Source organism: Schistosoma haematobium, chromosome 3 (assembly GCF_000699445.3).
Source record: "Schistosoma haematobium chromosome 3, whole genome shotgun sequence".
In the NCBI taxonomy this organism is placed as follows: Eukaryota; Metazoa; Platyhelminthes; class Trematoda; order Strigeidida; family Schistosomatidae; genus Schistosoma; species Schistosoma haematobium.
The window spans coordinates 33,887,443-33,904,336 of record NC_067198.1 but is presented as its reverse complement, the minus strand read 5'-3'; the positions used below and the strand labels follow the sequence as shown (position 1 = coordinate 33,904,336).

The following is a 16,894-nucleotide window of genomic DNA, read 5'->3' as shown; positions in this document are numbered from 1 at the left end:
CATCAGAGGAAGACAAACAAAAAGAACAAATGAATATAGTTAGCATCTTACAATTTAATAATTTTACTATGAAGATTATTAAAAGCATATTAAAACAAAACAATTTATTACATTATAATAATGATTCGAATGAAATGCCATGGATTGGTACTGTAGTTCTACCATACCGTCATGGCACAACAGAAGAAATCCAAAGAATCTTAAAACATCACAGAATCAAAGTGTATTACAAAACAACGGACACACTACGTAATACTTTAGTTCGTCTGAAAGACAAAATCCTGTTCATGTCCACACAGAACTGCGTCTACAAATTAGGTTGTATTGATTGTGATGCCTATTATATTGGACAGTCATCCCGCGAAATCGTGACTAGAGCCAAAGAACATATTAGGTACACAAAGAAACCTCCTAACAATCCTGTAGAATTGAACCAACTTCAAATTAAATCGGCAATAGCAGTTCATGCCATTTTCAACAACCACCAAATCGATTTTAAAAATATCAAAATATTGCAAAAAGGCTTTTCCAACTACAAAGAAAGGAGGATAGCTGAGGCGTTCCATATAATGCTTAATCCTACTTCTCTCAATAGAAAGGAAGGTCTTACTATACATCCTACTTGGACCATCTATCCTAACCATTCAGTCTGATCGTATTTACAATTTCACACTACCATATTACAAATTTAAACTCTATCCTGTCTTACCATAAAGGTCACACAAGTTTTCATTCTTAAACAATGCACATATACATACACACACAAATTTACATACTTATCACTTATGAATCACCTTGACAGAAATGACATGACATCAACTTGTTCAGACCTGTTGTTTGATTGATCAAATATTATTCTTACATTGTTCCATTGTACTATTTAAATTTGGATTAATTTTAATTTGGTTATTTATTCTCTGAAGAAGTGACTTACACTAAGTCACGAAACGTCAGAAAATCCAATTTTCTACTCATTGGGACATTACAAATATATTATTTTTATTTATAACAATCAACCCAATGCTCAATTTTTTCGAAATTATCAAATCAAACCTTGGTAATGACACCTACAGTTATACTTATTATTTGTTTGACGTTTCAGATGAAACTATATGTGAAGAAAAATGAAAAACTTGAATATGTCCAGTAGCACAAAAGTACATCGTTATTTATATTGTCCAATTTTGTTTGATTCAGGATGGAAGTGAAGTCGGCGAAACCAAATAACGATTAAAAAATTAAATTAGCCACTTATAAAATCGATTCCTCATAGCTTATCATTAATCATGAACAAAATGATTGTTAATTTAGAGTAAGTTGGGTATTGGGTAGACTGTTTTTAATAAGATAGTAATATATTTGTAATATCCCAAAGAGTAGAAAGTTAAGTTTCCGATGTTTTGAGACTGGAGAAACGACGCAAATTAAATTATGAAATGTCAGGAATTTAATTTTCTACTCATTAGGATATTATAAACATACTACTATTCCAAGCAAAGATGGATGATGGCTAGCAGTGGAATCTAGGAAGTATGTTTCGTCCTATTTGGGACTCGTCAGCTGGATGTATCTGTATCTCAGAGTTAATGTTCACTCGAACACACTACCGTTCGCTTCAAAAGCCATCGCATTGTCCACTCAGTTACTGAGTTCTGATAGCCACTTGCTTATGCAATAAGGTGAAGTTTTCATGTAAAATAGGACGAAATGCGCCTCTTGGATTCCACTGCTAGCCACCAACCATCTTTGCTTATAATGCTTGTGACTTAAGGCAATAGTCACAGGATGCACATATGCCAACAAGAGACTGATCAGTTGCAGATCTAAACATCAATGAGAAGATTCATGCAACAAGTAACTGCGAAAATTATCATTGACCTTAGTGGAAGTTTATTAAATCATTTGATATTTGCGCACAATATTTGTAATTCACAGATAACTGTCCATTAATAAATTCCACAGATTGAAATCATGAGTCAATTGAAGCTAGACCACCATGGAAAACCTGGAAGCAGTGCTTCCAAGTGCTTCAAGATTAACTAAAAGTTTAAAAGTCCCTGACAATTAAAGAGTATGAATTAGATGTAGTTATCAATGGAAAACATGATTTAATAAGGAATATATGTGTTAAGTTTTCTCATTCAACCCTGTTAACTTTACTGGTAAGTAATTCACGATCAATTGTACAATTTCGGGACTTAATGACACCCATAACTTCAAGCATTCTCCATACTATTAATAAGGATGCGCTCATTAGTTACTAACTATGAGCATTATTTCCCGGAGCTCTAGTGAGAAGCAGTGACTAATGGATATATAAATAAATGTATCTGTAATATCTCAATGAGTAGAAAAATTTTCTGACGTTTCGTGATTCAGTATAAGCCACTTCTTCAGAGAATAAATAACCAAATCAAAATTAATCCATGTTTAAATAGTACAACGGAACAACACAAGAATATTATGTGATCAATCAAAAAACAGGTCTGAATAAATCAATCTCATGTCATTTCGGTCAAGGTGATTCATAAGCGACATGTATGCAAATTTGTCTATAGGTAATTGTGCACTGTTAAGGATGACAATTGTGTGACCTTTATGATGAGAAAGGATAGAGTTTAATTTGTAAGATAATAGTGTGAAATGTGAACAATATCAGACTAGGTGGCTAGGATAGATAGTCCAAGTAGGATGTATGGTAAGGCCTTCTTTTTTTATTGGGAGCAGTAGAATTAAATATTACATGGAACGCTTCAGTTACTCTCCTTTCTTTGTAATTAGAAAAAACTTTTTGTTATATTTTGATATTTTTCAAATCAATTTGGTGGTTATAGAAAATGGCGTGAACTGCTATTGCCAATTTAATTTGAAGTCTATCCAGTTCTATGGGATTATTAGGAGGTTTCTTTGTGTACCTAATATGTTCTTTGGCTCGAGTCAAGATTTTGCGAGATGACTCTCCAATATAATAAGCATCACAATCGATACAACCTAATTTGTAGACACAGTTTTGTGTGGACATGAAGGGGATTTTTTTATTTTAAGCGAACTAAAGTATTTCGAAGTGTGTTCGTTGTTTTGTAATATACTTTAATTCTGTGTTGTTTTAAGATTCTTTGGAGTTCTTCTGTTGTGCCATGACGGTATGGTAAAACTGCATTGCCAATCCATGGTATTCCATTCGAATTATTATTATTACGCAATGAAACGTCTTGTTTTAATATACTTCTAATAATCTTCATAGTAAAATTATTAAATTGTAAGATGCTAATTACATTCTTTTGTTCTTTTTGTTTATCCTCTTCTGATGTGATAATCTTGTTAGTTCTTCTAAAAAGATTTAGGGCTAGCGAGATCTTTTCATTGAATGGTTGTTCTGAATTGAAGTAAATTTAACGATTAGCGTGTGTAGGTTTTCAGTAGATGGATATATTTAGGTTTCCATTTAGATTTCTTCCCACTAAGCAATTTAAAAATGGTAGCTCACCATGTTCATTTTCATTCTCGTTCGTAAATTTGATGTGCGATGAAAGTGTATTGAACCGTTTCGAAAAAGATCTTAGACGAGTCTTTTTTATCATAACAAAGGTATCATCTATATATCTAAGCCAAATTCGTGGTTTAATGTCATTGGAGAAAATATTTGATTCTATATGTGCTGTAAACAGGTTGGCTACAATCGTTAGTTTGCTTATATAAAGTCCCGTTAAAAGTTAATAGTGGCGAATTTAAGTAGTTTTAAGGATGCTTAAAGGACATTTTTCAAAAAGAGTATTGTCGTTCTCTAGTAAATCACTAATGAATTCTAAGCATTTATCAATGGAAATACTAGTGTATAATGAAACATTATAGCTTACCATGATTTCGTCCTTTTCGATAATTAATTCGATATTTTATATTTAAAGTCATAAGAATCTTTAATCATATTATGTAAGTTGTAGTGGCTTTGATATTTTGCTCAGATATTTCGATAATGCATATGTTGGTGTGTTTGCGAAGTCTACTATAGGTCCTAGGGGGATGTCTGGTTTATGAATTTTAGGTAAACCATAAAAACGTGAAGTATTGCATGAGTCGGGATATAGAGCACACTATAGCGAGACACTAATGACTAGTTTTAGTCCTTTCAAAAGTTGACTTGTCTCTGATTTGACTTTATTTCTAGTCGTTAAAGGATTTTTGGGATCGATCTTTTCATATGGTCCTGTAGAGAGATGTTCAAGAGCTTTATTAATATAATCTTTTCTATTCATGACCACTGTTATATTGCCTTCGTCAGCTTTTGTGACTATAATAGTTTTGTCTTTTTGAAGCGAATGTGGAACCTTCAATTTTTCTTTTGAAATGTTAGGCGTAAAATGTTTTTGTTTAGTTAGAATATGAGATGTCTTTTGACGTAATAAATGGAGTTCAGCTCTCCTGCGTGTGAGACAGTTTTTAACCAATGGCACCGGAAGTTGGTTGCACAATAAAGCCAATTGATTACAGTTAGTTAATTTAAACGATTAGTTGATGACTTTCAAACACTCACTATGATCGAATAAACTCCCATTCACCGACTAAACTCCAGAAAATTAGAAATGACTGAGATATATCACTTATTATTGGACAACTTTATAGAAGTACTATGCGTAAAACCCAACTCTACCCGTAGCTGCTCTAGGGTTACTGCAGGTCTCAAGTCCGAGAAAAGAAGGAGAGTTGGGTATAGGTTTAGAGATATTTCATAAGAAAGATTCTTGCTAGAAACCTCTAACCGTGAGAAAAAGTTCTATCCCGATATGTAGAAAAGTGTCGTGCAGGTGGAACATATCTATTTCCGGATACTTCAAAAGTTTGCTGATTGGTTCTGGGTTGGAATCTCGCAGGGAGCGGGATCATGGATGCGTACTGTTGAAGAGTCCCACACTAGGACGAAACAGCCACCCGGTGCTTCCATAGTTTCCATGGTGGTCTAGCTTCAATTGACTCATAAGTTCAACTATTGAAAATTTTTTTTACTAAAATACATTCGTTGTGTGGATTATCTGTTGCACAGTCGGAAGAGTTGTTTGCAGTGTCGAATACTATGTCAAGCTCACATGGGTTATTCTAGCTTCCATACAGATCAATTAATTATTGAATAGCATCGATCACTAAGCCACAAGCACACCAAGAGGATTCGAGCAAAAAAGCTAATGCGCGCAAGCGAGCGAATACAAAGGAGGATCAATTAATAAGATCTAAGCACATACATATTTATGCAAAAGCAAGGGGAGTGAGTCAACACATTTTGATAAAGCGAGGTTCAATATTCATAGCCAGACAAAAACAAACTGCTGACACGTAATGAATAAGGTAAATAATACACACACTTACGCTCATATAAGAACAGTCAATGTTAATGATCGAATAATTGACAAGATTGAAATGTGGCTCATGAAAACTGAACCAGTCGGTCTGTACGGATTCTAGAGCAACCCATGTGGGCTCGACATAATACTAGACACTATATGTTCGATACTGTATTACCACAGTGTAATAAACAATTCAAATAACGCTAACAAGTCTCCAAAATCTCGAACGAACTAATCTCATATTAGACTTTTACAAAATAAACATTTTTCGGTAAAATATTTTGCTCAAAAGTTTGAAGATTTTCCCAGTCAAATTATACGACAGTTTTGTAACTAAAATTTTGTTTTGAAATTTAAACTTATCAATAACTTAAAGGTCCAATTACTAGTTCCCTTCCCTTCCTGTAAATTTTATTGCATTATTCAAGTTATATTAGTTACTGAATAATTATATCTAAATCAGGATACTTAATAATAATTGTTTTCATCGACACAACCAAAAATTTCCTGTTTTAGGGACATTTTCATTATTCTAAAAGAGAAGCAATCCGAAAGCCACTGGAAATTTATAAAATATTGTGGTATGATAAGAAGTGGCTTAATCAGATATTAATGCTTAAATCTGTTGACGGATGAAGCAGAAATTTATTTACTTCAGACAATTATTAATGCTGTGGCATAATCTGAATACTCCTTAACTGTGATACTTTTGTGAGTTGTTGAACTAATCACAGTAAACCACTATAGATGTGGCCTGCTTGAATATCTGGGCTACCCGTTCCTGCCATCTGGATATTTCAACAAGTTATCTTTTTGCTTGTTTGTTTTAGCACATCATTATGCCTATTAGTCTCATAACCCATTCAGGTGCGTTTGTGAAAAGTTTACATTTCACTGCACAAGTTACATAAGAGCCCAATCAGAGACATCGTGGTTGCTGGTTATATGCACCGAAAAGAATATACACTATTCAGATGTCGGGTCCTGAACTACTAACATCTGACTGGCGACCACTCAATATTTATTGCAAGGGTCGATCAAGAAATAAGGGACATAAAAATGTCTCAAACTTAACTTATTCAAGCATCTTACCATTGTCATTATTATCTTTATCATTGTTATTATTATTACACTTGATAACCGTTTAGAGATATTTATTCAGCATTCACCCCTATTTTCTATATCTGACCTAATTCATATTATTCGACATATTATGTAATTTCTGATTTTTATTCCATTATTTTCTCTCTCACCCCATGTTGACCATATTTATTCTGATCATTTATCACACAATTTCATTTCGCTTATAAACTGATTCAAGTTAACACTTTATATTAAACAGCCCCAACATTAACAATCTGAATTGATTTTATATAACAAACAACAATTCTCAATTCATATATTACAATTTCCAAATGATGTACTCTGCCTTAAATCTGGTCAATTTTATGGATTATTAATTTGGATATGATCATTGTAGTACCTGATGAGAAATTCATTGAAAAGAATATTCTTCGTTCATATAATTGTGTTTTAATATAATGGGAATATTTCAGCGATTAAAATAAGAAAACTCGTTGAAATACTTTGTGTTGAGAATTCTATATTGTACCAAAAATATAATATTGAGTAAGGTTACTACTATTGTGGTGCGTGCTACTTATATTGATATAAGTGGTATATGACGCGAGTCAGGAATGGAATGTCTGGCAGCAGAAGATCGGGGAAGATCAAGAAAGCAAGAGCGGGAATAGAATGCAATTTGTATGAAAATGCAAGAACAATGAAGTCTGAGTCATTTGAAGCAATTGGTGGACACTTTGCAAATTAACGATTTGATATATGGGTCTCAGATTTTATTGAGATGTTCTGTAATTTTGTGTTAAATACATTCGATTGTCCCCACCCGTGTTCTGTTCACTACACTATTACTACTAATAATAAATAAACGGTGTTTCTACTATAACATTTTTATGTTGCTTAAAACAGAAAGCTGAACGTCTACTGTATAATATTATTTTGGTACCAGACCATTTCTAGTCTTCCGACATTTTCGAAGACACATGTGCTGTTCAGCGCAATCCATTGCTTGTCAATTTAATAATCTGCTTGTTCATATTGGATAGGTATACTTAAAAGAATCACTGATTGGAATATTATCGAACAACTTGTTTTGTATTGACCGATGTAAAATACTAAAGCTTAATACCAAGAGTTATCAGTCTAGTCATCCCGTTTCACTTCCTTCCACTGTAATGGTAATCGAGAATTTTTAATCATCCGAGCACTTTCGATAACATTGCAGTTCGTTTCGGTCATCATAGCCAAACTCGTTCTTTGTGTTCTAACATTTCTTCTGTGTCTCTTAACAAAATACTCTTGGCATATCATAAAACCTGGGATGCCGATCGTAAAATAACCAATACTAAAGCATTAACCAAGTATAACAAGTGATACAATAATTTCAGTACAGTTCAGTTCACTGAGTATGCATTAATTTATTAATTATATAACAAAATATAAAGTAATAAGTCTACAATAATGTATATATATGAGCAGAAAACTATAATCAACATTCAAAACGATCATAAAAAAGAACAAAAAGAGTTAAACAACACTGTTGTATAAAAAAAATAGCAAATCGTCGCAGAACAACACATGGGAGGGAAGAGTAAAAAATACGTTGTGATGACAATGATTTAGGTAATAATGACGATGATTCTAACAATAATGTTACTAGATATCTTCTTTTATTTTCACTTCTTTATTTAACAATTATAATATTGGTTGTTCCGTAACGTCTAAACTGTTATAACGACGTAAACGCAGTGAATAATACCAAAAGACTAGAAGCATTATTACAGAGGAGATTGATGCACCGACAAAGATAAATACAATTGGATGTAATCGATAATTTACGCTATCCGGTTGATCTATTGAACATTCTTTATAAAATCTATCAGTACTCAATAATAATGGTTTAATTTGTTCCAATACAAGATTCACAGGACAACCATTGTAACCAGGTTGACCTTTACAAGCTGGTAAGGTTAAATATTCACCAGTTTCATCAGTCCAACCTTTTTTATACAACAATTTTATACGATAATCACTTTCTTTGCTAGATTTATCTGGACCATGTAATTCTAGAATAACAGTAGATGCATAATTAATTGTTTGATTATTATAAACACCGAAACCAGCTAAAATATAAGTTACATCAGTATCATGAGCTGAATAAATCATCATATGTTCGGTGGATAATGTATATTCATAAGTTAAATTCAATTGTTCCCCACGTATGATGGAATGTATATGTTTAACGAATGTGTTTAAGAAGACACCAATTTCCAATCGAAGGATATCATCTGAAGAAGAATATTTTTTCTGACGAAAAAAAAATAGACATTTACATATGTATTTGATATTAGCACCAGGATAGTATAACTTACTTTATTGTGTCGCAGGGATTTGAATATTTTAAAATTTACGCAGAAAAATATACCATTATGAATGATTTTCAAAGATTTTTTCAAATGATGGAAACGAGCGACTGAAGGCTAGCATACGTAGCCCAATCACAAATGATCAATTAATTAATTAGTATTTACTATTTTATGAGGTTAAATGGGAAATGTTTGGTTGATATAAAGAAAAATAGAGACATTGTATATGATAAAGCAAATCAGACAAATGTATTATACAGTAAATAACGTATAATATTGACCTTAGTCAATATACAGGGTTTTGTACACCTTGATATGAATCCTGACAAATTTTGAAGTACCAATGTTCGATCAGCTCGCCATTTGTAGTAAGGTACTAAGTTGGAACTATTTAAAAACTATACAATTAAAACCCAGTAAAAAGTTGCTTCCAAATTTTGCAAACACTAAAAAAGAAACGATTATCAAATTTTTAGAAGTAGCGCTTTAGTAGTAAGTTTACATGATTTTCAACTGCTAGCTTACACGTCCGAATCCTGCTCCTCGTACTGCCGTTTAAACAGTTTGGTATTATTCTTAGTCTTCATGTAACACACGTGTTACTAAAAATCGATTACATAAATCTGTACTTGGTACAAATTACAGCTTTCTCTCCGATATTTATGTCAAAATATATTGAAAGAAAATGTGATTACTGCAACTTTCAAATGGTTTTAATCATATTTAAACTACATCAAGCGATCAAGGTTCATAACCCATTAACGTTTGACCTTTAAATTCTTCAATTAGTTATTCAACCATACATACGTATTACTTAGACGATGAGATCGAGATACAAGTAATTTAGTAATTAAGGGAAAGTTCACGTACTCAATGACGAGTAAATTAATTTTTGTGGAGACTAGTTACACTATCATGTTGCCCATACTAGAGTAGGTAAAAAAATATTAAACTAACAGTCCAGTAGTTGAAAATTGAGTTATTTAACTAGTAAACCATTAATCCATTGAAACTGAATGAGAAACTTATATATTGAGCTAAACAGGTAACAGTTGAGTATATTAAAAGTTAGAATCCGTAAAAATTAATTTTAATATGATAAAAGCTCATTAACAATTACGTCACAATTTTTGTTCAGGCAAATTGCCAAGTTTTTGTTTAGTGAAACTTCTAAAGTAATTCGTTACATTAAAATGACTATCTGGATCTGGTAGCTAAGCGGATAACACGCTGGCATCTGAAGCGAAAGGTAATGGGTTCGAATCCAGGAGAGAGTATCAATTTCGAGACACAGGTAAATCCAACCGACGAACTCCAGATAAAACGAAACGCACGTCCTGGATCCCATTGTTAGTCACTACCCATCTCTGCCTAAAACTGGTTAACTTGGATTTACTATTATATAGTTAATTTTGTAGAAATTATCCAACAATCATGTGTTAAACCGGAAAATGAGAGATGATCGGTTCACGACGTAAATTATGAAGAGAAAATTAACTTACGCTAATGTATCAAGGATACCTGTGTACAATCCAGTGACTTTGAATATTATAAGCACTTGTTCAAAATAGAAGCTAGTATAGAACCCGAATGTTCTCTAGTCGTCTTAACAATAAATTAACGGACAGAAAATGAATGAGTTATCTTGATTACATAACTGTTAGCGGGACATAGACTGGATTAAAGCATGCTCAATGCACGATTGCTTTGGTGCACGCTGATTGGATAAGAAATAGCCAATCAGCGTTAGTCGATACTTAGTGAACACTAGGATCTTCTCATGTAAAAGTTATAAATATACTAACGTTTTCCCTATTGCATTTCCTACTTGCTTCTTACTTCCATCTAACCTTGTTATTTGGAATATAATCTCTTCCCTGTTCAACCGTGTTCTGATTTGGGGGCTTGTCGAGTGAGTCGGTGTCCGAGATTACTAAGCAATAGGAATAGCTGGGTTATAACAATAACTATCTAGCGTTTATAGTCGGGAAATATTTGTTTTATGTATCTTGAGTGAAAGTATGTCCTCTGGTTTGCTCGCACTCTCAAAATTAATAAATAACTGTATATTCGATAATACATAAGCAAATAACCTTATCACATATATCTAATTGTGGGGAAAAAAAATGCTTACCACCCAATAAAATCTATTGACTTCATATAATTCTGCTAAAAAATCATCTGTACACCAATCAGGAAGGGTAATGTTATGAGCAATCATACATGTAATAAAATCGGATATGGACCATACATTATGACGATTAACTGGACCAATACCAGAGACATTAGTAAGTTTGACAAATAAATTTGAGTGATTTTTCTCAAATTCAATAGATGGTTGACTATCCATTTGTATACGTTGTAACGAATCCCGATAAGGACATGGTGCAACACCCAAAAGTGTATCTGTTACCTGTAAACAAAAATGCAAGACAATGTACGCTGATATTGACAATAATTAAGAGGTATATCATAATGAATACAGTTGGGATATCACACAGCCACAGTGGTGTAGGCTAACGACATTCACCCACTAGACTACAGCATCACTCTTATTTATATAGTTTGAGTATTTGAGGTCTAAAAAAATATTGTTTCATATTTTAAAACAGTGACATATACAGACAAGTGTTACTTACCGAAATTAATTAAAATGTCAACGATCGATTATAGCTATATCCACGATTAATATTAACTTTAGTTAGAGATGATAGAATGTAATGTAATTCGTTAGTTAAGTGGAATGAATAACAAAGTATGATACTTCATTACCCCTAAAGTTCATAGTTATTTTATTTTCCTTATACATTGGTACCCTTATACTGTATTTTGTGCGCGATAGTAACAACATAAGTAGATAGTGATATTTTGTAAATAAAATGGTGACATGGTAGTGAAATCATTCAACTTTCAACTGCTGGGTTGATGGTTCAAACTTCAATTCACTTTTATTTGAGCAATCAGGGGATATTACTAGCCCTTATAAAATGTGTAGGTGAAAGATGAGTATACAAAATTAAATAAATTTATTTTATAATCATGAATATTGTGAAAAACTGGTCAAAACTCAATCGTTGAATCACTTAAATCAAGGTAATGAAATGAAATGGAGTATGACAACTACTTACTACGTAACGTAACTACTCGACGAGTATTGTTTCATTGTTGTAAATCATATATATATATATATATATATATATATATATATATATATATATATATATATTAGTGTAGAGCCATGATTAAAAACTAATTGGAAGGAAATTTCTCCGCTCGAGTCGTTCTTTTTACCATGTAAAAATGAGAATTTTCACTATACTCAAATGTTCTGAGCAGACGTTTGTGTCAAAGGTTCTCCAGGAATATCTGAATTACAACCCAAGGCTCGGTGAAGCGACGGCAAATGTTGATTTTATCAAGGAATGCATGGGAAACAACTTGCATTCAAAAGTATATTAGAAATCTTTACGTCGCTCTACAGTTCGATTAAATTGAAAGACTCAAACGTTATGTATTAAATTAAATCAATTCTCTAAATTTATATATTACTGAGACACTAAAAAGTGTCAATCAGTTTACGCAGTGGAAGAGCTTCTTAATTAATTAAAAGGAAAATTTTCGGACTATGTAGTTGGTACAAGAAAAGAAAAGAAACGTATGAAACTAAAAGAAAATCTAGACAAATATATTCCAGAAATGATACTCTCATCTAAACCAGGCCAGTATGTACACAATTTTCCCAGTGTTAAGCTTAATACGGCCGAATTAAAAGCGTTATCACTAGATAAATAAGCGTTTAGGAGTTTCTATAGACACTTTTTGTAGAGAAAAGCATCAATAAAATAAACATGTACATAAAAAACTGAAAATGATAAGATACCTTTTTGACTTATGAAATACAGCTAATATATAGTTATTATTGATGATATAGCTTCACTTCGTTAAGATGGAAATAGAAATACTATTATGACGAAATAAGCACTCATTAAGATGCAGTCACAAACAAGGTATCACCTATTGCTGTTTTAACAATGAAACAAAAGTTTAGAATCCCGTTACATGATCATGATCTTAGAGTCTTGTGAACAGCTTTCGATTTATGTTTCCTGAATCTTATTTGAAAATATGAGTTTTTGACTTCTAAAAGTTAACACAGAATTCGGTTGATATACATACAGATACAAAAACTGAGCTCTCAAAATTAATCTTCAGGTTAACATAAAGTTATACTTACTTGAGGTTTTGTATGAACAGGTATGGGAAACCAATTGATGCCATAAGCGGACAGAGGAGAGGGAGACTGGTTATAAAACCCAGCTGCATTTGCCATTGCTGACATTAGAGTTCTATCGACATCCGTACTACGAACATGATAATAAGAACCGTTATATTTACTGGGAACAAATCCTTGATACTTTGATCGTAACCACTTCCCAAGAAAAAAGTGCTGCTCTACACCTTTGTCTGTAAGCATGCCGAAGCCTTGCGACCAAGCAGAAGGAATTTTGTGTAGAATAGCAGGCATGTTAACGATTGGAGATCTGTCACCATGTCGAAATAAAATATGGAGATGTTTGAGACTATCGTTTACAGAGTGATTATGAGTGGTGGGAGACGACTGCTCTAGAGAATATGCTTTATTAGGAAGAATCCTTGACCAAAATCCGAGAAAAATGAAGAGTATCTTGACCATATAAGTTGATATACGGGTCATTTGTGCACACCTGTAACTGGCCACTTAGTAGTACAATATCTACAGAGGGAAGAGATAGATCACCATTAAAAATATTAATAATTACAAGAGGTTAAAACCTGAAATAATTCCCGACTACAGAATTAGAACGAAAGTGGACCCACTTAATGTTTGTGATTTGTAAACTATGGGTTTTGAATAGTAGTAACTTAAAGTTTGCTGAAATAATGGAGTTGAAACGTAAAATCCGAATAAAGAATTCTCGGCATACAAAACCATGTTGGTGATGGAGTCGTACTCAAAATAAAAATGCCTAATTGAATGATCAAATAAAAAAGGAGTATTTCGAAGAGTGTTCAGATGCACTATGGGTAGTAAATCATTTCTGAAGCGGTAATTTGTGTATATACTTAATATTGAAAACGAAAATGTCAGAATAAAGATTAAAGTATGTGTTTAGGGGTACAAAGAGAGGAACTTGATAGTGACATTTATATGCTGAACCAAATTTTGCATATGCGATACGAATACTATTTCAAACAACTAGGTAATGAGTTTAACAACGATGAATTAATCACAATAACTTTATTTCTTTCCAGACATAACAAGCAGTAAATTAAAACCACACAATAGGAAAATCAAATATGATCATAACCAAAGCGAATTTGTTTCCTAGATCAAAGTAAATTGAAGGTAACTATGGTTAATTCTGATATAAAAATACTCAATTATTTGAATTAAAACCTTGAGATATTTTGGATGCGTGCTGTTTATTTTTCTCATGTGATTTGAAAATTGGTAAGCAATAAAAATATATTACCGCTTGAAAATTCCCACTCTTCAATACAATTTGTGTTTACATCAGTATAACTGTCCAGATTGATGAACCACTCCGCAATTGTCAACAGTTCAGCAAAATGTAAATACAAACGGGTGTTATTCAATATTGAAATGCTAACTTATATATTCATAGAACAAACTCTAATAACGTTAGCCGAATGCCAATCGGTTGGGATCTAGCTAACACGTATGATAGCACCTTGTGAGTTATTTCACGATACTACAGGTCAAACGTATTTATCTGGGATAAATATTCACATCAATAATAGACGATTCCAACTATGTCACTTTTAATTTCACTAACAGCTAAGTTCAAAAGGGGATAAAATCAGAAACACGTGTTAAATGTAAACGATAATTTTAATTTGAAAAGTTACGTCACAGCATTTTCGTTGGTATGGAAATAACCTGTAAACAAGAATTTTAAGCTCATTGTACACATGAGACAGAATAGTAAGGGTGTTAGTGAGTAATGAAGCAACTTACTTCACGTTAATCGGCAAATTTGCCCGAAAATGTTAGATGGAAGTAGTTTTCAATAGCACTTAACAATTCAGTTCAAACTGCAATTGCTCTCGCTTTGCTCCTACTTAATAATGCTAATTTATAGTTTTCTTTTATTTTATTTTATGGTTACTGTTTCAACAAGTCACTACCCATACCATACAATCAGTTCAACTAACCTTTACAGGAAGTAACCTTGTACAAGCTACTAACGCTGACTGCTACACAAAATCTGGCAGTTACTTGTGCTATTAATGATAAACTTATTTGATTTGTAGATGAAAGGTAAAAGGGGTTCTTACTAGGTTGAAAGAACAAGTGTATAACACTACATAGAAACACTTAAATCTTGATGTGAGAAAAGACTGACACTAAAAATGTTCTATATGAATTCTCAGTGGGAAATGTTTTATAGTGATCCAAGTTGATTGTTTTCGGCTGGAGAATTTTATCTCAGCTAACTGTAGCTATAATGAATCACGCTAGGCCGCTATACTAACGCACATACGTAAAACATGAATGTTAAATATTTTAGGGCAAAACATATTGTAGTTTTACCTATCCCAGTAGATCCGTAGTCGTGTCAAATAAATCCGTCACTACCAGTATACTTGTGGCTGACAGATCAGACAGATGCGATTGCATTTGCATAATTATGGTGGCAATATTAACATAGATTATTAGACTAAAAAACATGAAATTAATGACAAACATTGGTAGACATCAAAAGGCTTATCAACAAACACCGTAGAATTGACAGATTGCTCAAGAAAAACTTGAAAGCAATGCCATAGTTAGTATTATAGTTATAAAGTAACTAACAGTTAGCCGAAATACAGTAAAGTGACCAGGGTATTTTACAAGTAACGGTTTATTGAATGAATATTTTATTAAACTAGTTATGTTGTTAACTTAGAGAGACCTAACTGTGGGAGGAGCTTACAGGACTTGATTTGTTACTGTCATACGACCGGTCTCCAAAAAACTTTGACATCTTATTTAGAATGAAGTCGTAGTTTTAACCAAAATTTCACTGAAGAAGAAATGGTCTCAAGACACTATGAACAGTAAGATGGGTTTGATACGATGCATACAGATATTAAAAACTAGAAACAAACAGACGCTAACTAGCAGCGGGATGACAAGCTCACCGTCGTCCTAGAAACTACAAGCGCGGGGACGACCTTCAGATTTAAAAACAGGGACTCTGTTCTTGACTTTATTTCGATATCCAACACATTTAAAACGACAAAGCCAGTTAGGCGAAAAATAGCAAGGTGGTCGTTGTTTTCGGCACCATATTGTGATAAACAACAGTGACTTTTGAGTATGAATCAGTACATGCTTGTTTTACGAGCAAGGAGTATTAGCTTAGGGTTCAAATGGTTGTGGATGGAATAGACCAAGCCTTCTCTTAAAGAGCTTATGTATCTAATAACAGTGAATCACCGATGCCGTTAGGTTGGTATCTAGATATATTTGACGATAGAAGAGAAAAAAGTTGACAAATCATAGTTAGGTACCGTCCTTAGTCCTTAGGAATATGTCACATTTTCTCTTAAAGGACTCCTGCAAAGTCGCTTGGACTAGCTCAGCGTGCAGTGAATTCTGGCATCTGGCTACTCTTATCGAGTAGCAGATCCGCTTACGATCCGTTATGTTAGGTTGTGTTTCCAGTTTCCGGGTGTTACCTCTAAGGTTTGTGTTGCAACTAAGCTTCAGTAGGTGTTTAAGCGGATGTCCAGAAGTGTTAAGGTTACTACGAGCCATTAAAAGATCACTTCTAAGACGCCTATACTCTAGTAGGTGAATTTTTGGTGATTGGAGGCGCTCTTCACAAGACTTGAACACGAGTCCGCGTACTGATTTCGTGGCTCGCCTTTGGATACACTTCAGAGTATCCTTATCCTTTTGAAGTGAGGGAGGACATACTGCGTTTCCGTACTCTAAATGGGGACGAATAAAACTGTTGAAGATTGTGTGTGGATTTTTTCTGTCAAGCTGGCCAAAAATGCGTTTCAATGATATCAGTGCAATATTTGCATTCCTCAGATTTCGTCGTATTCAGATGCGAC

General features: G+C 33.2%; 1 protein-coding gene across 3 annotated transcripts; it reads right to left on the bottom strand.

Moving 5' to 3' along the window:
- Positions 1-7,814: 7,814 nt before the first annotated feature.
- ACP2_1 (mitochondrial acyl carrier protein) lies at positions 7,815-16,033 on the bottom strand. Of its 3 annotated transcripts, XM_051213689.1 has the most exons (4): positions 15,763-16,033; positions 13,017-13,535; positions 10,917-11,195; positions 7,815-8,723 (listed from the first exon to the last, which is right to left on the bottom strand). In XM_051213689.1, exons 2-4 carry the CDS (start codon positions 13,494-13,496, stop codon positions 8,112-8,114), a joined length of 1,371 nt encoding a protein of 456 aa, XP_051069688.1. In that variant the 5' UTR covers positions 13,497-13,535; positions 15,763-16,033; the 3' UTR covers positions 7,815-8,111. The 3 variants fall into 3 exon arrangements, with proteins under 3 accessions (XP_051069688.1, XP_051069687.1, XP_051069689.1); XM_051213688.1 differs by having other exon boundaries at positions 7,815-11,195; positions 15,948-16,033; XM_051213690.1 differs by lacking the exons at positions 10,917-11,195; positions 15,763-16,033 and having other exon boundaries at positions 13,017-13,536.
- Positions 16,034-16,894: the final 861 nt, after the last annotated feature.

Excerpts from the sequence above, each read along its gene's own strand:
- ACP2_1 (XM_051213689.1), bottom strand. The coding sequence starts at position 13,496 with ATGACCCGTATATCAACTTATATGGTCAAGATACTCTTCATTTTTCTC. Across the intron at positions 11,196-13,016 it reads CTGTTCATACAAAACCTCAA|GTAACAGATACACTTTTGGG; the intron begins GTAAGTATAACT and ends TTTTGTTTACAG. Across the intron at positions 8,724-10,916 it reads TCAATAGATTTTATTGGGTG|AAAAAATATTCTTCTTCAGA; the intron begins GTAAGCATTTTT and ends TTTTTTCGTCAG.